Source organism: Eublepharis macularius, chromosome 2 (genome assembly GCF_028583425.1).
Source record: "Eublepharis macularius isolate TG4126 chromosome 2, MPM_Emac_v1.0, whole genome shotgun sequence".
NCBI lineage: Eukaryota > Metazoa > Chordata > Lepidosauria > Squamata > Eublepharidae > Eublepharis > Eublepharis macularius.
Window position 1 is genome coordinate 199,297,657 of NC_072791.1, and position 25,727 is coordinate 199,323,383.

At 40.2% G+C, this 25,727-nt stretch overlaps 1 protein-coding gene across 2 annotated transcripts; it reads left to right on the forward strand.

Moving 5' to 3' along the window:
* HAT1 (histone acetyltransferase 1) lies at window positions 1-23,857 on the forward strand. Of its 2 annotated transcripts, none has more exons than XM_054971556.1 (11): window positions 1-75; window positions 2,941-3,012; window positions 4,002-4,077; window positions 4,811-4,931; window positions 12,716-12,895; window positions 13,111-13,232; window positions 13,740-13,844; window positions 14,167-14,273; window positions 19,605-19,756; window positions 21,503-21,619; window positions 23,582-23,857. In XM_054971556.1, exons 1-11 carry the CDS (start codon window positions 69-71, stop codon window positions 23,747-23,749), a joined length of 1,227 nt encoding a protein of 408 aa, XP_054827531.1. In that variant the 5' UTR covers window positions 1-68; the 3' UTR covers window positions 23,750-23,857. The 2 variants fall into 2 exon arrangements, with proteins under 2 accessions (XP_054827531.1, XP_054827530.1); XM_054971555.1 differs by lacking the exon at window positions 1-75 and adding an exon at window positions 1,928-1,952.
* The last annotated feature ends 1,870 nt before the right edge of the window (window positions 23,858-25,727 follow it).

Genomic DNA, 25,727 nt, shown 5'->3' on the forward strand with positions numbered 1-25,727 from the left:
TGGGCGCGCGGCTTGATTCGGTCTGACTCGGCGGGCGTCTTTGGCGCCGAGGCCGCCGCTGTTCGGAAATGGCGGGTAAGCAGAGGAGGGTGACTGTGGGAGTGGAAGCCGGGAAAGGGCAGGCAGAGCGGGCCCTCCGTCTGCCACTCGGTTTCCTTTCCTGCCTCTCCTTCAGCCTCTCTCTGGGCCAGACTGGGAGTAGGTGGCTGGCTGTGGAGGTCGCCGGCTCAGAGACAGCCCAGCCAGCGGCCTGTCCCGGGAAAGTGTAAGCGATGCTGTTAGGGGAAAGTCCTTCTGGGTCTTGCTTGACAGACTTTTGGTTTATGTTGGGATGGTGGGGGGAGGCTCCCTTAACGCTGCTCCTGAGAAAGCTGCTAAAAGGCCTACCAAAATCCTGCATTCTTATATGCAGAAATTCTTTTAGTGTAGTTGTTTGGTAAGTTACCTATGAAGTGCGAATTGGGCCTTTCACGTCTGTTGTTATGAGGAGTGTCTGCATGCACCATCATGTAACAGGGTGACGTGATGCTAGTCTAGTCGTTTGCTTATTTTACCACATGATAACGAACTGGAGGGACTAATAAATAATAACTGCTTATATTACTGCTCTTCTAGACATATTAATGCCCCACTCTGAGTGATGAACAAGGCCAGTTTGCACTTCATGGGTAACTTGCCTGCCAGAAAAACCAAGAGAAATTTTCCATTTAGAAATTAAAGATTGGCATCTTGGTGGGCCTTCAGTGGGTTTTGTAACTGCTGAGCTGGAGTGTCTCTTCTTCAACATGAACAAACCCATTAAACCGTTGCAGATTAAAGCAAGACCTAGTATGTATTTAAGTTTTGTTCTTCTATTTGGCTTAATATTAGACATTATACATCACTGCTGTAAATGTTTGCTTATAGTGGCTCATAGCAAAATCCTCATCCAATTTGTGCCTTTTTAAATGGTTTACATTTAAGTACATGTAACACTTTCTAAAGTTATGGAAAGTTGTAAGTTATTTATGCTTTAGTCCTACACACACTTATTTGGAAGTAATTCTTAACAGAGTAAGTAAAACTGTTTTGAGTGCATAGTTTAATTGACTTCAAGTTAATGATGCATCTCTGTAATGAGATGCTATAAGCGGTAGATGGCCAACTTGTAGATGGTGGTCACAGGACTAATTAGTACATCTGGACAAGATCTCACAGGTTGGGCTGTAGTGATGAATCAGGATTACCTTCCTGTGCTTCCTGAATGTGCATACTGCATTGTAGTATGTATTAGGGAAGTACATTTGCATACATTTGGATTGTTGAAAAGGTTGGTTACTGTTTCTCTAAACTTGAAGAAAAGTGGTGTTCTGTTGTTGTGTCTAGATTCTGTGAGCACTTCAGGAAGATTTATTGGGAAGGATTGCACAGTGGTGTTTTATAGATGGAAGGGATTTCCCTCTGTGGAGCATAACTTTATTTTGACTTCCCCTTCCTGTTACAGCCTCAAGTGCCCCCCACCCCTGTGCTACCCTTGGAGGACAGGATACTAAAACAACAATAAAACCATCAATTTAAGCAGCAGATAACATAACTATTAAATGAATAAATCAAAACCACTACATGACTCCAAAAACTCATTGGAATAAAACAGTTTTGCAGGGCCAAAAAGAGAATGGGGTCTGCACAGAAATGTCATAACTGGCTTTCTCAGAAGTAGCGGACATTATTTTACTTTGCTATACTGTGGATAGAAAAGGGTGGTAATGAAATGATGGAAGCAGCGGCAGAAAGGGGCAACTACAATATCCCTGGTCTTCAGGCTGGAATAAGAACAGTAGAGATCATGGCAGTGATGGATGTTTGCTAGGGCAAGTAAGCTTTTCATTATGCTTGAAAAGGTGCAGTTGCAGATTCCTTCTCTTGGATGGAAAAGTGAAAATGGATCATTCACAATGCAAATATGTCTCTTGGTACGTAAGGCTATATGGGCAGCATTTCCCGTCAAATGTCTTGTAGTCTGATTTACAGTAAAATGCTAAGAAGAGTTAATCCAGTATAAGCCCATTAATTTCAATGGGCTTAGACTGGAGTGTTTAGGATTTCACTGTTAGTGCTACTGCATTGCCAGTTCTTATGCATCTTTAGGCTGAGCATTTATAACTTGCTGTCTTTTATGTGCTAATTTATTTTGAGCTGTCATGTTGCAAAAACTGGGCTAGATTCTCTGAAATTCCTTTAGCCTCAGTCATTTGTTATTAAACTTTGCCTGACAACCCTTTGAGTGTATTTTTTATAAAGCCGTGAGGCTGTAGAGCTGCCGGTGAGTAGATTTAGGGTGTGTTCCTAAATGGAGCTGCACCTTGCTAAACCCATTGAAATCAGTGGGTTTACAAGTGTGTAATTCTATTTAGGAGGGCACTGTTAATGTAGGTTTGATTGTTCACAGGGTCCTTCTATGAAGGTCTTTGCTGTGGGCATGAGCCATGCAAGAGAGACATTACGGATTCTGAGTGTGTCAGTGTTGGGGATAGGGGTTAAATTTCAGTGTCTGGCAAGAGGGATCAGTTGTTCTTATGTTAGATTGACAAGTCCATAACAATTACTTGCTTACAAAAATAAGTTAGTCATTTGTGACCAAAAAGAACCATCTTGCATAAAGTTTCTCGGTTGCCTAAAAACAGTCTTTCTTCCCTCTAGTGAGTGGCATTTCCTAATTTGCCTTATGTAAGTTTTGTTCTGCAAGATCCTGCTGGCTACTATATTTGTATAGTTTCTCAACAGTTTAGACCATGATGAAACTCACTTGTTCTGTGTTTATGTGACAAATTGTCTTTTAAAGCACTCAGTCATCTGGAGAGAATTAAATTAGAGCATGTCAAATAAGCCAGGAAGACCCTTCATTTGAATAAGTTTTGAATTGTGGAGGGAGAATTTACTTGCCTAATATATTTGCTCTAGGGCTCTCTGCTATGGAGAAGAAACTGGCTGAGTACAAATGTAATACAAATGAAGCAATTCACCTAAAATTAGGTAAGATTTTATGATGTGGCTTTGAGACATGAACAGTGCTTTTAATGATCACTTGAATTCTTGTTTTGAAGTATTAGAGCTTTATTGTTTTTTCTGTTCTTGTTTTTTTTTTAAATTTGTAATAACATGGGATTGCCAGTATAAAACTGTTTTTATAGCTTGGTTTCTTGGGGTGAAATAGAAATGAATGAGAACACAGACAGCACTCAGCCTTTCTATTGGCTGTTGAATGCCTCTCAAAGTTATCTAAGTAAATATTATTACTCTTAGAATTACTGACCTGTTGGGTAGACCTGGGTTCAGTTATCTGTTTAGCTTTGAATTTGCCTGTTTGGGGAAAGTAATTCTCATCTTTGTGTTTCTCATCTGTAAAATATTAAGAAATATGTGCTGTGTTGCAGGCTCATGGCAATGCCAAGCTACACAAACAAAGACTACACAAAGATAATTGACAAATGGCAACCTGCAGGTTACTGTAAAATTGTTATATCTCTTAAAAACAAAGCCTCTTGTGCAGTAATGGAAATGCACTCGTCACCTGCATCCTGGAATTGCTCGTACAGTTCTCCACCTTGGTTGATTTTTTGTTTGCTTTTTTATCCTAAATGATTTCATCTTTCACTGACAACTGCTTTATAAAAGATGAATTTCCTGCATAGAATTGCGGGAAATGTTGTCTTGTGAAGAGGTTTAAAGATAAGGAGAAGTCAGGAAATGTTATGATTGCATAGTGTAAAAGATTAAGGAAACTTATGAAATGAGGTAAACTGCAGTTCTGCCTACCCAATTATCTGAATTGTAGTTATTTTCTTGAATGGGCATAGTGTTTTGAAGGAAAAGCAGGACAGACTAATGATTTAAAAAGCAGGACTTATTATAATTTAAAAGTGCAGGAATGCAACTGGCTGTTGTGGGCTTCCTGTGAGCTAATAAAATATGTTGTTAAACTAATGATAGCTGTGAACTTACACTCAGCTGTTTCTCATCAGTCCGTTTTCCAGAGGATTTGGAAGATGACAGCACAACATTTCATCCTGAGTTCAGTCACCAAGTTTTTGGAGATGAGTAAGTGATATAAGAAAATATCAGAAATAAGCTGAATTTTGAGAGGTTAGATTTTTATACTGGTGTCTTACGTATGTAACTTGCTACGAACACTCTTGTGTATGTTATTGCCCAACAAGGTTCTCCATACATAAGAGAAAAACAGGCAATACGAACAAGAATTGTCAAATTCCTTGGATGAATATGTGTGGCTCTCTGACTTTGCTATACTTAAATAAAAACTTACTGGAGAATGTTTAGTTTACTTAAAAGAAAGTTGAATTTCTTCCATAGGAGGTTTTCTCTGCAAAAATACTTGTCTGGTTAGATAGTCATGTGATGAGTTCCACTAATTTGCCAGTATTCTTGGTCCCTTTTTTCTGACCTTGTTTAACAGGGTTTATCTTTCTGCATCCCTCACCTTACACATCTGTCTACCATATTTGCTACAGTAAATTCATGTCTAGAGGTTGACACTGACTGTTTGCCAAAGAAGGGGCATTTGTGAGGCAAAATACTATCAGAATTAGTGGAATGCAGGAAGTGTATACAGAAAGTTTTATCATGTGTGTGCAGTTTCCACAAGGGTTGCGGCAGTGCTCTTGATTCACATGCTATAGTTTTCTATGTGTGGGAAATGCTTCATAGCTTTAAGAGGAGTGATATCTTTACCTTTTTCTGTCTTGGTGAAGTTAATTAGTAATTAAACTATAAAAGGGTGTGTCTTTAACCTCTTTTCCCCCCCCTCTTATAGTGAGGTTGCCTTTGGTTACAAGGGACTGAAGATCCTCTTGTACTACATTGCTGGGAACTTGTCAACACTGTTTCGCATTGATTATACATCCAAAGTTAATGAGAACTTTGACTGTGTGGAGGTAAAGTCCTATGTTCAGTTGTCATCTTTCTTAGATGATAAATTAGATACTGTATATGAATCTTTTTCTAATTTTCCATAGCTTTTGATTATCTCATTTGTTCTGGGTTCTTTCAATGCAATTAACAGCTTAGATAAGAACTGTTGAATTTCTACATGGAAATGATGTTAGTTTTCATAACCCAAATGACCCTTGGTGGTCTTTCCACTTTGGTGTGCTTAGATGGGAAAGTTCTGTGACATGTTTGCAAATAAAACTGCATGTTTAAGGAAACTTGTGTATTCCACTGTCTAACTTTTATAGGTTTTGCCTTAGATCAGAAGCATGTCTTTGAAGAGCTTCTCATAAGATGCAATTTTAGCTGTCCTACATGTTGTATAAAAGCATTTGTTTGCTCACAGTTATTGGAACTTCAGTTTATACATTATTTGCCACTGTTTTTCTTAGCTGTTCATCTGAGTAGGTAGTTCACAGGTTTCATTTGCCATGGGTGAATTGATTGCTCAAAGGCTTTGGCTACAGCTGTATTGAGTTGTCTATCCTTGGAAATCCCAGACATTGCTGTGACTATGATACCATTATTGTTAGCCTGCTTTTATAAATGGAATCCCATCCACCTCATATCCATGAAAGAGGACAAGTGAAAATAATATGCTGCAAAATGAATTTTCTATTATTGCTGAATGCCTTTTCAGAATGCAGATTTCTGGGCTTAAGTTTTGGGCGGCAGGGGGAAGGGGAAGGGGGGAGCGGCGTGGCTGAATCAGCATATCTATGCTTAGTTACTTACAGTTTATCTTAATTAGTTATGAACTATAACTCTAGAATTGCTTTGGAAAAGCACTTTCTAAGCACAGTATAAATCTATTTCTTATATTCATATATACATTAAGTCTGCATTTAAAGCATTGTGTAGTTTAGTCCTAGCGACCTTTATGAAGTTTTGCAAACATCTACCAGGATGAACTCCGTCATGAAGAAAGCTGTGCTCATGTGGTACAGATGCAAAGGCTGTATAAGTGCATTTGGATCACACAGTATTCTTATTTGTATGTTAAGTTCTGTGGTCAAATTCCTGTGCTTACAGCCCTGTCCTAAAGTGACCATTCTAGTTGTTTTGAATGTCCCATTTAAAATGAAGACTAGCTCCCTGAAACATCTCAAGTGTCTGCCTGAATGTGAGGCTGCTTGTTCAGCTGAATGAATACTTGTACTTGTTAAGCGGGAAAAAGAAAGCGGCATTAAGCTTTCGCTTTATCCATGTGTGACACAAACAGTCCCCCTCCCCAGTCTTTTGCTTCTGGCTTCACTGTTGCAGGGTAGCAGGACACAGGATTTGAGGAAGGGCATAGGTTGGGGGAGGGAAGAGCAACAAAGCTACAATTGAACACAGATAATAAGTATCCTGCACACTTTGCTCCTAAACACAAGATCACCAGCAAGTTCAGTGCTGTCGGCCCTTGTGTTAGAGAACCAAAGAAGCATTCTTGGGCTTAGACTGGAGTAATTCTACATAAATTTGCACTGGTGGTTTCCTGTATACAAATGTGGCCCTCAGGTATACCCAGGGTTTGTACTTGTCTGGTATCATCAGTTTTCCTCTGTATGTGTGATTCTATTGCAAATGGGTGGTGCATGTATAATTAATTCCCAAGTAAATTTCTTTAGATAAAGGTTTTTCGTTAAATAGGTACTTAATCACCTTAGGACTGCACTGTTAATTTGCCTTGTTCCCATAACTAACTAAACAATAATTCACTTTATGGTGTGTTGTCCTTGAATGAGCCGTTAGAATTTCTTCTTTTCCTAAATCAAAACCTTGTGCTTCTAGAAGAGCTGGCTCTTATGTCACAAACATTTTACAGGATTGGACGGTTGCAAAGACCAAATCTTTGCTGTGTTGAATTTTGAAATAGGGGGAGCCAAGAACAATCTTCCAGGTCCTATTGATTTGGCTAGGCTTTGGCCCTACAGCTCCATGAATAACCCTTGACTTAATGGTGAAGCACTTCCCAGCTTTTGGGGGGGGGGGCCTGGATGCTAATCTTCTTTCTGTGCTCTTGTGGCATAGAAAACTACCCTGGAATAATCCTCGCCCTGGACATTGTTTCTCCTCTGCTTCCTCTTCTATGTTGTGTGCCCATTTTAAAAAGCATAACAATAAAATTAAAGTATGGAATTTGGAGACATTTACACATTTGAGGGTTACATATTTGCTAATGTAGACATTTCCTCTAGGGCCCATCAAAACTTCCTTTAGAATGCCCAGGATTCAGGGCATGAAATCTTATGGAAACTCTTTGTATATTCTCTCAGATCCTCTAAAGGCTCTTAAAACCTTTCTAAACTAACTGGCACCAGGAAGTAGCCTCTCAACTGGATATACAGCTTCAGCAGTACATAACCAAGATGCAGATTATAAAAGCAGTGCTCCACATTGACCCATAGAGTTCTCCCAGTGTTCTGGAATGTAAGAATAGCTTTACGAAGTCAGAACAAAGGGTCCCATAGGAGAGAATGGTTTATCTGACAGTCTTATTTAGCTATTTCATACGCTTATATGAGAACAGTCCATGCAATTTTCAATCATTTGCTCTTGTTTTAGCAATATCATGTGTCCAATGACGTGCTTCTGATTATCTTCTTAAATAGTATACCTAATTATTCCTGGGCTTTTAGAAATAGTTTTTAGAATAAAAGGTCAACATGACAATACAAAAGAAAGAATTGTATATTTTGTCAATCAGTCCAGCTAAGCAACATCTGACATAACTGTCAAAAAAAAAGTTGGATTCTCATAAGCTAAACAAACTCCAGACTTTGTTGAAGTCAGCTTTGGTCACAGCTGGTAGTGGTGTTTTCAAAGCAAGTTCATACCAATGAGTTAAGCCACTTGTGAGAAATGTTTTATTTAGATTGTTTGCTGTACAGTTTGGTAACTTGCTTACAGAGATGAAAAGCACAAAGCCCCAGATGCAGAATGTTAGGTGTCCAATAGCTTGTTAGAGCCTTAAAAAGTTACATCCAGCAATTAGTATGTGGATTGTTGCAGAGGACCAGAAGTGGGCTTCTCTTCCTGTCCGCTGTGCCATTGTTCGTAGGACCTGCTTGCTGTAATCGTCTCACTACCTTGGTCGCTACTTGTTCCTTATTGGTTCAACTAGCTCCCTCATCCTCGTTGTACTTTTAGTACAGTTTGGCTTATTGTACTTAAAAGCTACAGTACAGTTAAAGGTGATGGCCTCCTTGCTCAGCTCGGTATTATTAGCTGTCTACTGGAAACCAGGTGATGACAGTGTGCCGTTTGTACTTGCTCCTTTTCCCATTCTGTCCTCTCAGTGCTTCTATCCCATTTTAATTCCTGCAACCCTTTCCCCTCCTGTATAACTCTTCTCCTTGCTATCTCTTCCATATCTCTTCCATCCCTACTTTGCCATTTTCATCTTTCTGTTTCTGTTCTTTTTGTATATCCCTTTTAGTCCTGAGTACTTCTTTCTCCCTTGTCCTTGTCTCTCTCTGAGAACCTTTTTTAAGTGGGAGAGCTCAGCTCTGGGAAATGTATAGTAATGAATGACTGTGAGCATAAGACAGAACGTCTTTCCCTTACTATTGTGAACCATGTCCAACAGCCACTTATTAAAGGGAGATCTCCTAATTCATAGTTTCTTTGTCAGATGTGCCACCTCTCAGATGAGAACTTACTTAAGAGGACTGGAGTGGAGGCAGACCAGAATACACCAGTAAGAACAGGATCCCTTCTGCCACTGGCTGTCTTAGGTCTCTCTGTTTTCCATGCTCCAGTCTGGCTCTTAAATGCTCTTGCATCTTTAAAACATTGTAAACAAAATTGCACCCTTGCATAGAATACCATCTACTGGAAACACTTGAAAAAGAGAATCCTCTCTAGGCATTGGTCATCCATCCAAAGGAGAAATATTAAATTAGCTATGGCCACTTTCCAGTTTTCGCTTTCAGTTGTTATCTGCCACTATTCCTTTATGATTTTTGAAATGTTACTCTTCCTGTGGAGCCAGCCTTAGCAGAGGTTTCGCCAGTGGGAACCTGGTAGGGGGACTTTGTCAGCAATTTCCTCTGACTCTGGAACTCTCTCCCTTAGGAGCTGAGAATGGCTACTTACCTAAAGGCCTTCCAGATGAGTTTGAAGGTCTGCCCTTTCTGAAGGACCTTTAAGTTAGATCTGCAAGATACGATGTGGCAGGTGTAGCGGCAGTGATGGACTGTTGTCTTCTATTGGTTTCTATTGTACTTTATTGTGTTTAGCTACGTTTTTATTATATCTAAATGGATTTTTGTGTTTGTGTGAACCTTCTTGGCGATTTCTAATTGAAAGGCGGTTTATAATTTTAACCAACTAGTTTAACAATGTACTACAGCTGCAGGCATATTTTAATTACATTTTTAATCAAGATGCTTTTCGATTGAGAAAAGATATTGATTATTCAAATTGCCTTTGTCCATAGTAGAATGCAAAAGCGTATTTGCTAAATATTATATCAGACAAAATAGAAAAAAAAACCATTCTAAATAATGAGCTTCCTTGTGAAATACAAGTTCTTAAAATAGGCTCTAAAACAAATGCCGTAGAGGCATATAGAGACTATGTAATGTCTCTTTAGGAAATTAAAGCTGATTAAATATGAATGTTGGTTGCTACAAAGCATTTAAGGATGAAGTGTGCTTGGGCTGAATGCCATCCATATTCTGCATCCCAAAAATATAGCTAATGGTAAAGTATTATTCATTTGCAGGTGCATTGCTTCTACTGGGCATGGGGCAGTGGGGGGAAAAATAGTTGAAAGGACAGAATTAGTAGTATGTTGTATTAGCCTTTTGTAGTGTATTTTGTCCTAAGCGTCTTAATTTCCCTGTTTTGAATGCTAAGTAGCAAGGGTCTTGTTTAGAATTAATACTCCTCTTGCATGTAAACGGTGTGAAAGAGCTGCTTAGTAAGTTAACACAAAGTGTTCTTGTGTCAGTCCTTATGGAAATAGATACAATACAAACATTACAGCTGAACTCACGGCAAACTCCATTAAGTAAAAACCTGGGCTCATTGTTCAGCCCGAGGTCTGAATAGAACGTAAGCTCATTTTGTTGAATGTAATGTCAGGCTTTTTAGGGCTTGTATTGAGGGGGGTTTGGGTTTTGTTAAGTTGAGACCAATTCATTAAGTTTTATTGCCTGGTGAGAAGCAGCAATACGTTATTGTGAAACTTCATCAAATATTCATGGTTAAAGAGAAGTAGTAAATGTATTCAATCAAGTGGTCTTTCGGGGGCCTGAAAAGGATTATGCTGTCTGCTCAGCTGATAGTCTCTAACATTCACTTTGGCTCTTTAACAAGGCTGATTTTAATCTTGATTCAGTTTTGGTGGTGAAATGCATGTGTTTCATTTCCCCATCCTTTGGTTAATTTAAGGTTGAACAATTAGTCGTGTGGGCCTTTTTTCTTGTATCTTAATGTGTGTGTTTTTTTTAATGCTTTAAGTATTTTTGGCTCAGAACCCCTATTCTGTATTTCCTTAGCAATTGTATATTTGGATTCTTCTTGAATCCTGGCTTACATTTACAGGTTGGGAAAGCATTAGTCTTTATCCTGGTGCTGCCAATTAGTTACCTAAATGCTCTCATTTTGCAGGGTGCTAATGCTTAGCTCAGGATGTGAGATTGGGTCAAACATGCTTAGAAAAAGTGATAAGACTATCTGCTAAAGATCTCCATATTGAATGATAGATACAGAAGGTACTCCTCACTTTAAGACCCTTGCACACACGTAGCAGAATATTTGACAAGTTAAAGTTGCATTTAGTAAGTATAGGATGTTGAGGTGTTTGGCCAGGACATATTGCACTGCAAGGAAGTTGTTCAAGGAAAGAATCTAACCTGCATTTCTATCTTTCTTTATCTCTTCTCCGGGGTTTGTCTCCATAGGGACATCAGACACTGTTGATAGAAGAGTACAAGTGTGGGAGAATATTAAGTGGGCCCCTTTTTAGCATGAGTGGAGTTGTGCATGAAAGGATTCTTCCCTTCTTCCCCTGTGGCCTCCTGTAACTGAAATCGCAGCCATGAAGGTTGAGGATTCCTAGGAGCAGTGTGGGGACTGGTTAAGCAGATTTTTCAATGAGAGGGCTTTCAGTGAAAATCCCCTACCTTGGCTAAGCCCCCCTTCCCCGCCTTGGTTAAGCTCCAACCACTTGTCTTTATGCTTGGTGAGGGAATGATTGATTAATTAATAAGATTTCATTAGTGAAATATTCCATAAGTGAAAAAGGCAGTGTGAACTAGAATTTTGAGTTAATGGGGAAGTATCATTAATGAACCAGAAAATTTAACTTCTCAATGACAGCATTTCATTTAACACATTGAACTAACTTTTCTTGGAATAGTTTTCAAGAGTCTATCTGACCATGTATGTTTTAGCCCCTTTTCTGCCTTATCTTATGTGGAAGCCAGCTGAAAGACAAACCCCAGCCGTAATTAATGTTTGTGTGTTGCTTCCAAGTGACAGGGATGATTTGAATGGTTAAGTGCTTCCTTGTTTCCATCCCATTCCTTTGGGAAGGAGGAAGATGGCTTTCTTCTGCACAAGTTTGGAAACTGGCAAGCCAGAATGTCGTTTTAAAGTATTTCTGGTAGATTACTCGGAAGGGCAGACTTGATCAATTTGAGCTACTGTCCACTTTTCAGGAACATTCAAGGTCAGAGGTGGGTCAGCTGCAGACATGGGCACAGACAGAAAAAACTGAACATGGTGTTTGTTGTTCATGGGGGCCAACAGGCTCTCCTCCAGCCATAATAAATAATAGCTTGGCTCCAGAGCCTGGCAGCAGCCCTGGAACTTGAAGGGGTAGATCCCTACCACACCACTTCCAGAAACCCTACCTAGGCAGGCAGCAGAAAAGGTACCAGTAATAAATAATAGCTTGGCCCCAGAGCCTAGCCACAGCCCTGGAACCTGAAGGGGTAGATCCCTATCCCACCACACACAAAGAAAATTCAAGCTCCAATGCACTCACCCTGTCTCTAACAGCAGCTGTCTCTCCCTGAAAGCTAGAGCTGGGAGCCCCCCCCCCCCCGGTCTTTTCCTCTTGTAACAAATTTGGAGCTCCAGTCCACACTTGGAAGGAAGATCTGCCTGTCAAGCTAAATTGGGCTTGGATTGGGGTTTCCAGGGCAACAGCAGGAATTCAGACAGAGTTCAGACAATCCCTGCCTGAGTTGCCATGGGAATTGATTGCAGGTGCTAGACTGTCTGGCTTGACGAACAGCAACGAACGAGGCTTGCAATGACCACCTGTTCGTTTAGAATGGGGCCTCAGGAACAGCTTGTTCGCGAACAGAAGATTGGGCTGTTCATGGGGTTTTTTTAGTTCGTATTGCTGTTCGTGCCCATCTCTAGTCAGTTGTACTCTTAACTTTGGCAAGGACCACAATGGGGCATTCATCACTGATATCCATGTCTGTAGGGTTTAAATGATTTTAAGGTTGTTATCCTCCCCGAGCCCGCTTGTGGGGAGGGCAGAACACAAATATGATACAAATAAATAACTTTGTTTCTGGGTCTGGTCTGTGTTTTAAGGCATCTGCAAAACTATGGGAAGGTCAGGCCACCTTGCATCAACAAGCAAAGGGTATAAATATGTCATTACATGTGTATTATAGAAATAATCCCAGAACTACTACTATATATTCATAAATCTTTTGTGAACAGTAGATTTGTTAAAAAGAAATTTATTGTAATTTCTCCTTTCGATTTTCAGGCAGATGATCTAGAAAGTAAAATTAGAGAAATTATTCCTCCAGGTTTTAACAGGAGTACAGATGACTTTGTGTGTCTACTGGAAAAGGATGTGAACTTCAAGCCATTTGGAATATTACTACACACATATTCTGTGCACAACAGAGAAGCTGGTGAAGACATAACTTACCAGATATACAAGGTAAAAAAAAGCCACAAAGCCTCACTGTCACCAAATGACAGTTTTCATGGCGTCTTAGTTTCAGCGACCTTCATGTGATTGCTTGCAATAAATGAAAAATATTTATTTTTGCAAAAACCACTTGGCTTTTAAGTCCTTTCCCACAGAAACATTATGTTCCACTATCATCACTTCTGTGAAGAGTTTCACCTGACTTCTCCTGGCTTTTTCCCTAGGCTGACATGACATGCCCAGGCTTTCGAGAGTATCATGAAAGGCTTCAGACCTTCTTGATGTGGTTTATTGAAACAGCTAGCTTTATTGACGTAGATGACGAGAGATGGAACTACTTTCTAGTGTAAGTACAGTTCTAAAGCAACAGCAGACCTTATTACCTCTACAAAGGGCTGCATTTTTAATTGTGGCTGGCCAATTATTTAGGACAGTATAACGATATTTTTTCCCAGGAAAAGGAAAACTATTGTTTATTGGGCTGGAGTTTGCATCCATTATGCTTTGCGAGACCTTTGAGAATAGAGCCAAATTAAATACTGTTGTCCACTGGAGCCCTGAATGTGGGGCTTAAACAGTAAAATGAGCTTTGCCTGTGTTTTCTTTTACTTGCCACCTATTCATCTTCATAATAGGCAAGTGCGCTGAAGTGCTGTAAAGAGGTCTGATTTATCCAAGTTGCTGCACACCAATTAAGTGAATTGTACATTCAGAACATAGCAGGTGTACCCATTGGGCCCTCACAGAGTAGCTTGCTGACACTGAAAATTCAGTCAGAGAATGGAAAAGAAAATGGACACTGCATGGGAGCGCGACTGTAATTGACCTGCTTGGCTTTCTGTTTTATCTGCAGATTTGAGAAGTATAATAAGGACGGAGCGACGCTCTTTGCGACCGTAGGCTATATGACAGTCTATAATTACTATGTGTACCCAGACAAAACCCGGCCACGTGTAAGGTAATTGGCAACGTAACACGTGCCTTGCCTTTTATTTCGGGCGAGAGAACTGTTAGAAGTTCTCAATCTTTGTCTGATAATGGTGTTATTTTGTGTGTTTAAAAAATGTAAAAGTCTGTTGTCTGGCTTTGCATTTATTTGTTTATATACATAAAATGGGAAAGGAAGCTCAAACTCATAGTAGAATATATTTCTTTTTTCTTCTTTTTTGGGGGGTATGTTGGTGCAACTTGTAAGTTATTGGAAATAAGTGTCAGTAAAGGCTTTCAAACTGCTTTTAGTTCTTTTTCCATGAACATTTTCCCCCTTGTTCTTTCTGCAGCCAAATGTTGATATTGCCACCGTTCCAAGGAGAAGGTCATGGGGCTCAGCTTTTAGAAACGGTTCATAGATACTATATGTCATCCCCTACAGTGCTTGATATAACAGGTATGGGAATGAGTCTTTCATTGGAGATGAGAATTCATTTATGTGAAACTTTGTTCTCTCGCTGACTGTCAGTACCATAACTTTCTGAATTCATCTGTTAGAATTAAACGATCTTTCAAAGATTAACTTAAGTAGAGGGTCAAGGTTAATACTATCCTTCTTTATAGCAGAACAGCGTATAATGTAATTCTTCAAATCCTTTCCTTACTGAGAACAGTACACTATGGAAATTCAATCCCTTACATGAAAGGATTACTAGTTAATTAGCAATTTTTTTGTTGCACAGCTGATTTGACAAGAGATTAAGTTCCTGAAACTCTCTGTAGAGCTTGCGGCTACAAAACTCCAGATCAGAAAACACCAATTGGGGTTGGGGGGGGGAATAGTTTTTCTAAACACTAGGACTATATGCAGGTTGACTCCACAGATGAAATGTATGAAAACTCGCATAGCGTGAACATGAAAAGTAAACTTTAGAAAAATGTATTGGAGTCAGCGTTGAGATGGTAGAAGACTGTCCTAGAGCAGTGCAGTATGGACTGTTAAAGGAGAGCTTGTAGAATCTCAAGTTGAAAACAAGCAATGGGCTTAACCCTTCACTGAGATTTTCAGGAGTCCTAGTTGTCAATCAATTCTTGCTGAGATTTATGATTCATCTTTTGTTTGAAAACTTCCCTCATGATGTCCTTAACTACCTCTGGAAGTTCTTTGGGTGTATGGAACTAGTTGTACATTTTGAAAGGTTCTGGAGTGATAGTACGTAGGTCTGGTCCAGCAACATTTAAATAGGAGTGGGGGAGTCCATTTACTTCTTTTTTAAGAAACTGTGGGCAAGAGGCTACATTTCAAGGAAAGGCAAACTGAACTAGTGGGGACAAAAAGATGCCAATGTGCTACAAGGATACCTATGATACATTTCACCCCCCATAACATGTTTGGCTGCAATGTCAAGAGCTCCTTTGCGCAACCCAAAAAGTATGTACATAACGAGGAGTACAATAGCCGTAGCACTTCCCATTGTGTCTCAAACTGTTTCTGGAAATCCTCTGAATCGCAAATACTGCTTGCACTTTGGTGCTGGGCGAGTATAAAAAGATCCTGTTCTGCTGTAGAGCTAAGTCACATGGCTTGTTGACGCATCCTCTGCATGCTAGAAGCTTCTCCACCTGCTGCTCAAGATTTAGTCGAGCAAATAAGACTTGTGAAATTTCCAGATTCGTTCCAGCATCTACAGAACAAGTAATATAAGCATTTTGATGCAAATTGGTGACTAAAGACAGACTTAGGTTTAAATGTACATCTGTGTAAGCAGAATATTCTATCTGCATTTTAAGGTATGCATTACATCATCTTACCCTTGATAGTCCATAGAAATGGAGCTCGTCCATACAGTGATGGACAGCAGGCCTCTGCGTTAGTGCACGGAGCATGGGGAGTGTGTGTGTTTTCCTGTGAAACTACTCTAAAACAGATTTGAAATTGCCCTGTAGAATAATCGGCCAGGGAGCATGCTGTTTTCAACAGGGAGCTTGAAAGGTGAGGAGAGATGAATTTCTCCCACTCATCCATTTCTCATTGCTGCTCTTAGGGGAAAATTGTGCTGGGCAGACATGAAGGGGACAGGAAATTATGAAAGGAAGATGGCATTGGAAGTTATGTTAGCTATGTAAAGGGGGCATCATACTGAGTCAGATCTACAAAGTAATGGGATTTATAAAATAGTTGTTGGTTTAGAGTGAACTTGAAGTGGTTAATCTAGGTGTGTTTCTTGAACTTGTTACTTTGCGAATTGGACCATTACCGTATCTTTTCACATAAGAGAAATGTATTACTAATTTGCAGTTCTTATTTGTGTACATTTCAGTTACTCTTAAAACAGAAGGGTGGATTTTTCCTTCCTCTGCATTTCCTAGAGAGCTGTTTCTGAAGGAACAACTTGAGTTTCAGGTCGTGGATTGAAGTTGGAATTGGCAATAATTGTACTTTCACACCCTGAACTCTTACACAAGGCTGTTTTTGCTGATTTCTTACTTGGTTTCTGAGGGTCCTGTAGTCCTCCAGAGCAGCTTTGTGGAGGGAATACTGATGGCTGTCCTGGGAAAAGAAAGGTGGCAAAGATCCCTTTCATAAACTCTGTTCATGTATATTGTCGAAGGCTTTCACGGCCGGAGAACGATGGTTGTTGTGGATTTTCCGGGCTGTATTGCCATGGTCTTGGCTTTGTAGTTCCTGACGGTTTTGCCAGCAACTGTGACTGGCATCTTCAGAAGTGTAGCACCAAAAGACAGAGATCTCTCAGTGTGACACTGAGAGATCTCTGACTGGCATCTTCAGAGGTGACTGGCATCACCTCTGACTGGCATCTTCAGAAAGATCTCTGACTGGCATCTTCAGAGGTGTAGCACCAAAAGACAGAGATCTCTCAGTGTCACTGTGTGTGACTGTGTGACTGTGACACTGTGTGACTGTGACACTGAGAGATCTCTGTCTTTTGGTGCTACACCTCTGAAGATGCCAGTCACAGCTGCTGGCGACACGTCAGGAACTACAATGCCAAGACCACGGCTGTACAGCCCGGAAAATCCACAACAACCTCTTTTCGTGTATGGTTGGATTCAACCCATTGATTACAGCTAGAGGCACTTCCTGTAAACTGCTTCAGACATTATTTCTTTTGGATAAGTGATATAAAAATGCTTTGACTATTGGCTGTGGTCATACCTGAGGGGAAGAAACAATAAATATGTTGGCTCCTACAACTCTCTTTTGCCACGTTTTTATACAAAGAAAAATTTTTCTTTGGGGAAAACCTTTCTTCATCCAAAAGTCATTCTCCAGTGCAGGAAGTCTTTCTCAGATGAAAGAGAACTTATAGGAACTAGCTTACCAGAAAGGAATCCCAACATGTGTGCAGTGGAGATTTCCCTAGCATACCTGTTCAGGTAGCCTCATCTCAGAAGCTAAGCAGGGTTGGCCCTGGTTAGTACTTAGAAGGGAGACCCCCAAGAAAGGCCAGAGTTGCTATGCAGAGGCAGGCAGTGGGAAACCACACCCTAGGTCTTTTGCGTGAAAACTCATGAAGTCATCATAAGTCAGCTGTGATTTGATGACACACATCTATTCAGATTCCCCTTGCTGTGCTGTCTCCTTAGTTTTTCTGCTCCAAGATTTGCAGCATACCTGCCACAAGAGATGCTGTTCAGTCCCTGTTGTAGCAAAAAAAAGTCTACTACATGTCAGCAATTCAGCGTGTTCATAGCTTCAGAAATGTAAAGCCCCGATTCAAAGTAATATATTTGGGCTACTGCAAACTGAAGTCGAGCTCTTGTAAAAATCTGATTTTGGTCATGGTTATTGGTGGTGCTGACTTAACTCTGTAAATGAAGAACATTCTACCAGAGGACACTCATAGTCTGAGTGCAGTATGGCAAGCACCTAAATAATGTTTTGAAAATGTATGACCTGTTCGGGGTAGGGGTGGTGGTGGTGTTAATGGGCTGTCAAGGACCATGTGGTTTTCAAGGCCAGAGATGAGTAGAGGTGGTTTGCCATTGTCTTCCCCTGCATATCAATCCCAGCCTTCCCTGATACTCTCCTGCCGTAGTACTGACTATGGCTGACCCTTTTTAGCTTCCAAGCTCTGACATGATCGAGCTAGTCAGGGATATTCAGGCTGCTGCAGTTATAAGCAGCCATTATTTGGAAATATTTGCATGCAAATATAGAAATGTTTAAAATGTTACTAAATAAGGAGGGCTACAATATATCTCTACCTTCTCTCCACTCCCCTTCCCCTATGTCTTTGTAAGCCTGTTTCTTTAACATGAGCCACTTTGTAAGTCGATTGTCTAAAAAGTGGTATAGTAAAAGCCAGATTATTCAGAATGCTCCATTAATCAGTATTGCCCAGCAAAAGCTCTTTCCCCTCAGTAACTCTACCCCTGCATCTTTGGGCACGCACACACACCCCACTCCAACTTCTCCCTGCTTCCAGCTAGCCAGCTTGATGCCTCTGACCATTGCTGGGCTTTTGACAGCCAGCACTGCCAGCTGACTTCATCGTCAGGTCCCTTCTTCCTCCTCAGCTTACCTTGAGCTGTCAGGTTCCTGAGCATCTGGTCTACTTGTATGCCCGCTGTATAGGATGGCTTAGGGGGAAGGGTCCTGCCAAGGGTGAGGACTGTTTCCATGGTGTTCCCAATGGGAATGAGGTTTGGTAGCTGTGGATTCCTCTGGGTGAAGGCAGGACTGGGCAGTAAGCTAGAGTCTCTGCCACATTTGATTAACCAGCAACCCTCATTTTCCATGAGTGCTGGATAACAAAGTGTTCACTCATAGAACCAGAGGAGTTAGCTGTGTTAGTCTGTAGTTGCAAAATAGTAAAGAGTCCAGTAGCACCTTTAAGACTAACCAACTTTATTGTAGCATAAGCTTTTGAAAACCACAGCTCTTCATCAGATGCATCTGACGAAGAGAGCTGTGGTTCTCAAAAGCTTATGCTACAATAAAGCATTTACTGTATGTGAATGTAAAGTATCAAAGAAAGTCTCAAAGACTGTTTTAATAATAGTTTTATGGCTTCACTCAAGTTCTTTAAGTAAGAAGTTAAGCATATGCTCAAATACCAAATATTTTTCCCTATAATTTATAATTAGATATTTATTTGTGTGTTTCAAAGCTGTTTCTAATTTTATTAAAGGAAATGTATGAATTTCCAAATGTAAAAGGGAAATAGAAACCAAGAATGCCAGTCTATAAACACAGGTCAAGGATTGTTCATTAGTATGCAAGTTACAGAACATTCCCATTTTCTAAGCTAAAGTGTAGCTGTTAGAGACAGCAATGTTCAAAGCCCATTAAATCGGTGAAAAGCCTCCTGTTTTTCCTATAGCTAATGGCTCTTTATTTTGACTTCAGAAGGCTTTATGTTGTGTCTTTAAAGTGAAAGGAGGAGGGAAGGGTGTTTAAATCCTCACCGAGGAAATTAATCTTCAGAATTCTTGCTGTATTGGGCCATATTTAGCAGAACTTTGGAAGGTAGATGTACTGTAGAAATGAATGTTATATCTAGAAACTAAAAAATGTCCTCCACCAAGTTTGCTTCTGCTTAAACGGCCAAGGGGTAAACTAGTCTTACAGCAAACACGAGACAATCCTATACACATTTCAGTGGGCTATATTGTATTGTCTTACAGTACATGCTTCTGAACTTTTGCAATGTTTACTGCATTATGTATAATGAAACAATGCTGTTTTCAGAAACTTAATGAGTGCATCATGCTGCTTGGAAAGGGGAAAAATCTTCAAGATGTTGATACTTTATTCTTCTAGCTGAAGACCCATCTGAAAATTATGTGAAAGTACGAGACTTTGTCCTAGTGAAGCTCTGTCAAGATCTGCCTTGCTTTTCCCCGGAGAAGCTCAAGCAAGGTTTCAGTCAAGAGATGGTAACAGAGGCACAGCAAAAGCTTAAAGTAAATAAGGTATATGTTGTGAAGATTTGCGCTGACGTGGGCAGTTTATTATCTAGTGATAAGCAGGGCTTTTTTGCAGGGGGAACACAGGGGAACAGAGTTCCGGAACCTCTTGAAAATGGTCACATGGCTGGTGGCCCCGCCCCCTGATCTCCAGACAGAGGGGAGTTTAGATTGACCTCTGCGCCGTCTGGAGATCAGGGGGCGGGGCCACCAGCCATGTGACCATTTTCTCTGAGGGCAACCCACTGAGTTCCACCACCTCTTTTCCCAGGAAAAAAAACCCTGGTGATAAGGGTTCAAATGTTTCCATATAACAAAGTTCTGTTAAGTGGGCAGAAATTCCTAAAGGACCATAAGTAGTTCTCTGGGTTCCAAATGATGTTCTTAGAAGACACCATGTGGTTTTCATAAAGCCCCTTGCCATATCTTGATCAACAACTGGAGAAATTCAATCTGTCTTTGAGCTCTGATGTCAATTGGTAAGGTGAGTTTCAGTGCAGATATTATGCATTGGTGGTAAAGGATTCAGTAATACGTTTTGGAATCTACGATTCCAATGTTCTAGAAGAATTATTTCAGGGCTTTCAGAGAATATAAGAACAGCAAAAACATTTTAGGATGAACAGGAAGGAGGGGGAAATGGTCACTTGCTATATTATGGCAGTGATTGAGAGGTTGCCTTCTGAACATCTCATGAATGACTTGGTTAGAAAGGAAAATGTGATATTCAACTTTTGAAAACATTAAAGAAGAAATCTGGTCAAAGCAGAAGGAAACAAGAAGGATCTGAATATTGCAGTGAATTAATGCAAAGAATTGACTAATGGTATGTTCCAGAAAATGAAGCATTTAGCTTCACGGTGCTGATTTCTGGTTGGTTCTTCAGTTGAACATCAAAGGAAAATGCAAGCAGACAAACATGATTTGAGAAGAGATTAAACAAGAATTGCCAGTCAGTGAGAAACATGTGAATAAACTGCATTCCTAGAAAGGAAGACTCGAGGAGGGTTTTTTAACAGTGCATTTGTTCACGCGGTCACTGTGTGAAGTTAAATAATAAAAAGGAATGACAGTCGTCCCAATCTAGAAACAGCTGTTTGAGTCAGATTTCTTTTTTCTCCTTAGTGCTGGTGCACAGGGAAAAACATTAACATTTAGTAGTAGGTCTCTGTTCCTGGTACAACAGCTGAAAGATACCTGCTCTGGAACTGAATGGTGCTTTTGTGCTTTGAGAGATTTTTGCACAAAGTGTCTCTCAGGATCCATTGGGTAGTTCAATGGAAGTGGGGTGTTTCTCTTCCCTCTGGCCTATTGGCTAAAGTGTGCTAGGAAATCTACACATTAACATTGTAGTATTGGGGCGGGAATAGAAAGCCTGGATTGCATTGGGGATTGAATCTGCTTTCTTTACAGTGCAATCCTCAGACAAGTTACTCCAGTCTAAGCCCATTGAAGTCAGTGGGCTTAGACTGGAGTAACTTTGCTTAGTATTGCACTGTTAGTTTCCACCACTCTTGGTAACTGACCAGCTAAATCTCTTGTTCCTCAACCCTGAAAACAGAGCAGCCAGTTTTGTAATGTTTGGAAGTCTCTGAATTGGGGCCAGTGGATAAATATTGAGGAAACAATTTTAACAGTGAACCTATGTAAAAAAAAAAAAACATTATACCAAGAGAAAGTTAGATATGTTGGAGTTGAGAAAGAGTGCTTTTAATATAAAGAGTGGAAAATAATGTTTCTCTTGTTTGTTAGCAACATACAAGACGGGTTTATGAAATCCTACGATTGCGTGCAACAGACATGGGTAATCCAGAGCAGTCTAGAAGTTACAGACTGGATATAAAAAGAAGACTGATGGGTCCTTACAAGGTGGCTTATTACTTTGTACTTTTAAAAAATGTTTATGTGAAGTTTTATGCATATTTATGCACCATTTATGACCATGGAGTTGGATCCAGACTGAATAAGGAATTTCCACCAATTTCCATCTTATAGACCCCCATTTATTGTTCCTTGGCATTTTCTATCCTCCAATACCAGGATTTTGTGGCGATCAGTGGGAAAGGAAGCAGCATTCTGCTAATAGAAATAGTCTGGATCCAACCCATTGTTCTATGTATGGGTTTGGTCACAGTACCAGACAACCAGTGTTATAAACTCTGTGATAAACAAAAAATTGAAACATGTTGCACTCACATAGTATAGAATCAGGATCCAGTTTCTGGTCTCTTACTGCTTGTGGCATTAAAATTTTTGGATGAGTATTAACAGCAGTATAATACAACATCTAGGTTTAGAAAGAAGCGATCCCTCTTCTTGCAGACCTTATGAGGACAGCTCTGTACAGGATGGAAGGATTGTTTTTAGTGGGGAAATTATCTTTCCATGGTGTGTATTTTATGCCTATTCTATCTGTTCATTAAAAAAAACAGTGTTCAGTAGCAATGATACAGAGAAGCTTGTGCATGCAGGTGTGCCCACAGGGAGGACATGGAAGAGACTGATTTTTTTTTCATTTCTATCTGCAATCCTTCACATGCCTCACCAGGTGCTGCTCTGGGGTTAGGGGATGGAGAGCTGTTGCTGGAAGAGGGCTGCTCAAAATCCCTGTGCATATAATGGACACACTATGCAGTACTTTGTTTCCCTACCAGTAACTGAGAGCAAAAGCAGATTTATTTTAGAAATTACTCTCAAGGGCTGTTGGTTAACAGCAGAGAAGGCAAGGTGTCAAAGTGAAAACAAGGAAGGCCAAGAGAACTCCACAGCTGAGTTTACTAGGATTAAGCCTGGAACTGGAGCACATATTGGACTGAATGTTTTGTGGTACACTATAGCTGCTTTTGGTGTTTAAGTACACTTTGGTAGAAATCAATGGTAGCTTAGCTGTCCCCAAAAAACTAGTCAATTTCAAAATAAGGAGCAGGCTGATTGTGTTTTTGAACTGTTGGATGTTTTTAAAAACATGAAAAGCAGCCATTAGTGCTGCTGATTTCAGCAGACAAATGAGCCTAGGAGGGGGGGGGGCTTCTTAACCCTTTCCCCTTCTCTGCTGTTTGCTCACCATTACTGCTTCAATGCTGATTTTTGGGCGAAAGAGGTGGGGATGCCATCTTTTTTTTTCACTTGCAGGTGGAAAAGCAGCATGGTAGGGGTGATTTTTTAAAACCAAAAACTGCAGAAAGGGAAAGGATTAAGCATCTACTTCTCCTGCTGTTTGATTTCCAATTGCAGCCTCTGCTGTAGTTTTCAGTTAAAAATTTTTTAGGAGATCTCACATTTCCTATGAATTATTAATTCTGGCCTTAATTCTGAAACTGCAGCCTGGCAGTTGAGAGACAGATTTCTTATTGTCAAACTGTTCCTTTAAACCATAGAGATACAAGCAAGAGCTTGCTAGTTCTTAAAGTACTTTATACCAAATGGTTTAAGTGGAGGGCACTTAAAGAGGTCCAGGGTGCTATGGAAGTTGAATTTTAGTCATGACTGCCCTTTGTTGGAGTGACAAAGATCCATTCTTGAGCCTTTTGGATTTCTGTGATTTGAGTCCAGGAGCACCTTGAAAATCAGAAAAATTTTCAGAGTATAAGCTTTTGAGAATCAAAGCTCCCTTCTTTAGATATCATCTGATCTAAAGAAGGGAGCTTTGATTCTGGAAAGCTTATACCCTGAAAATCTTTTTGTTCTTTAAGAGGCTACTGGACTTGAATCTTACTGTTCTACTACAGACCAACACGGCTACCCACCTGAAAACTGGATTTCTGAGATTACTTTAAATGTACAAAAATTGCCGTTCAGTCTTAACAGTGAAATGTGTGTGTTGTTTTTTAGAAAAAGCAGAGAGAGATTGCTAAGATGAGAAGATGCTTGAGACCGGAAGAGTTAACCAACCAGTTGAACCAAATAGACCTAAACCTGCAACACAAGCAACTAGATGAGACCTTCCAGCAGCTTGTTTCGGATTATCGAAGAGTCCTAGAACGACTTGCTCAAGTCTGAGGATTGATTCTTTCTTCTACAGGAAACGTGCAGATTTCTGTACATTGTGTTGTGAAATACATCCATGATCACAGCTTTACTATAAAATTTCATGAGATCTTTTGATCACTTTCAGGTTGACTGGTTTTCTGTGCATTCTGAATATTTTCTATTTTTGTGTTGTAGATTTTAAAAAAACTGCTTAGATTTTGGGGCACTGTGCTGAAATAAAGTAGACAAAGATGCACTTAACAGTAAGATGGTGTGAATTTTTGTGCAATGCTTGACATGTTTAGTTTGCTAGTTAAGGTAGCAAATAAGTGCTGCAGTATACATTTTTAATGCATATCTACCGATCAGTTTTGGGATGTTGAGATGACTCAGTAAAAAATGTAGGAGAGAACCTGGGAAGAATCACTTGTTTCAGACAATTAAAACATTAATGTTAAGCGGTTTTAGCACATGAATGCTGTCATGTTAGCATGCAGTGTTGAGGTCCACCAGCAACTTGCAATTCAGCTTGCAATAAAAAAGTGCAGCTGTCTCATTATTATATGTGAAACCTAAGCATTTTTTCTTCACTCTCTGCAACATGGCCAAGAGTTGGAGCAGGGCTGTGTAGAGAAGTGGAGGATCAACACTCACTTGTGCTGCTACTGGAACAGACAGGTGTGTCATCCCTCCTTTGTTGGTGATTGTGACACTATCATTGCTATGAGATAGAAGCCTTTCCTTCCTTCTTGCTTGCTGTGACCCACAAATGGGTGTGAAAGTAAGCTCTGATACACAATATTGGCAACCAAGTGGCCAAAGTGCTACCTCCCATCTTCTGCTTTGAGCTTTCCCCAAGACAGTATACTGGTTAGGAATTTTTCACCCCTGCCTTTCCAGCTCACTGATAAGAGCTTAAAATAACAGAAGGCAGAGAGCACAAGAGCCTTGCTGGATCGGACCAGTGGCCTATCTAGATAGCCCAGCATCCAGTTATTCTAGAAGGCCAATAGCAGAACGCAGAAGCAAGGCCTCCAGATGTTATTTTCTTATTTTGATTATTTATAGTCCACTTTTCTTGAGACTCAAGGTGGATGACACAGTAAAAGTCAATATGATCATTGCCTGGGACATTCAATAAATAGTACAATAGGGTAAGGATAACAGAAATTTGGAAACGAGCACAGATCTGATCCAGAGCTGGAAAAAATGCTGAAACCGTATGACAGATTGAAGTGAATTATTAACAACATGGAAACTATCTAGTAGGAGCATACTTGCAGCAACTTGGGACTCTTACATTTTCTGCTAGAATAAACAAGTGGGGAAGGTCCTTATTCCCAGACTGTTCCTTTGATAATAAGACTCAACTGCCATAAGTGGTGGTGGGAAAACAAATACCACTTTCCATTCTAGACATTGTTTCCTGCACTACGGAACCTCTAAACAAAGCAGACTAGCAAAAAAGAGATTCCTGTAGTGTAGGGATATGGGATCATGAGCTTGGTTCATGATATGTACCTGTGAATGTCTACGCTGTGGGAAGAATCAAGGGGGGGCTGGTATGCATGACTTTCCTAGAGGCTGGATATGCAATGTTGTGTGTGACTTCACTTATTCAAGAAAATTGTCAGAAGTGACTCTGGATGAAGGAAGAATGCCCAATTCTATGCATGTTTATGGGAGTAAATCCTCTGAATTTTTTGGTGGTACTTTCTCCCTTGTGTGCTCACAGCTGTGGTCTTTATTCTGATACTGCAGGTATAGAACTACGGGCTGAACTACTATGTAGAATAGAGGTTATAGGGTAAGAGTATGATTAAGGAGCTGAAGTTTCAAATCCACATTCCACCATAAGCATGGCTCTGGGCCATTCATTCTATCTGTGCCTAACTTACATCACAAAAGACAAAATGGAGGAAGGAAGAACCTGTATGAGCTGCTCTGACCTCTGTAAAGGAAATGGTGGAATAAAATGTGAAAGATCTTCCTCCTCACTGAACCACAT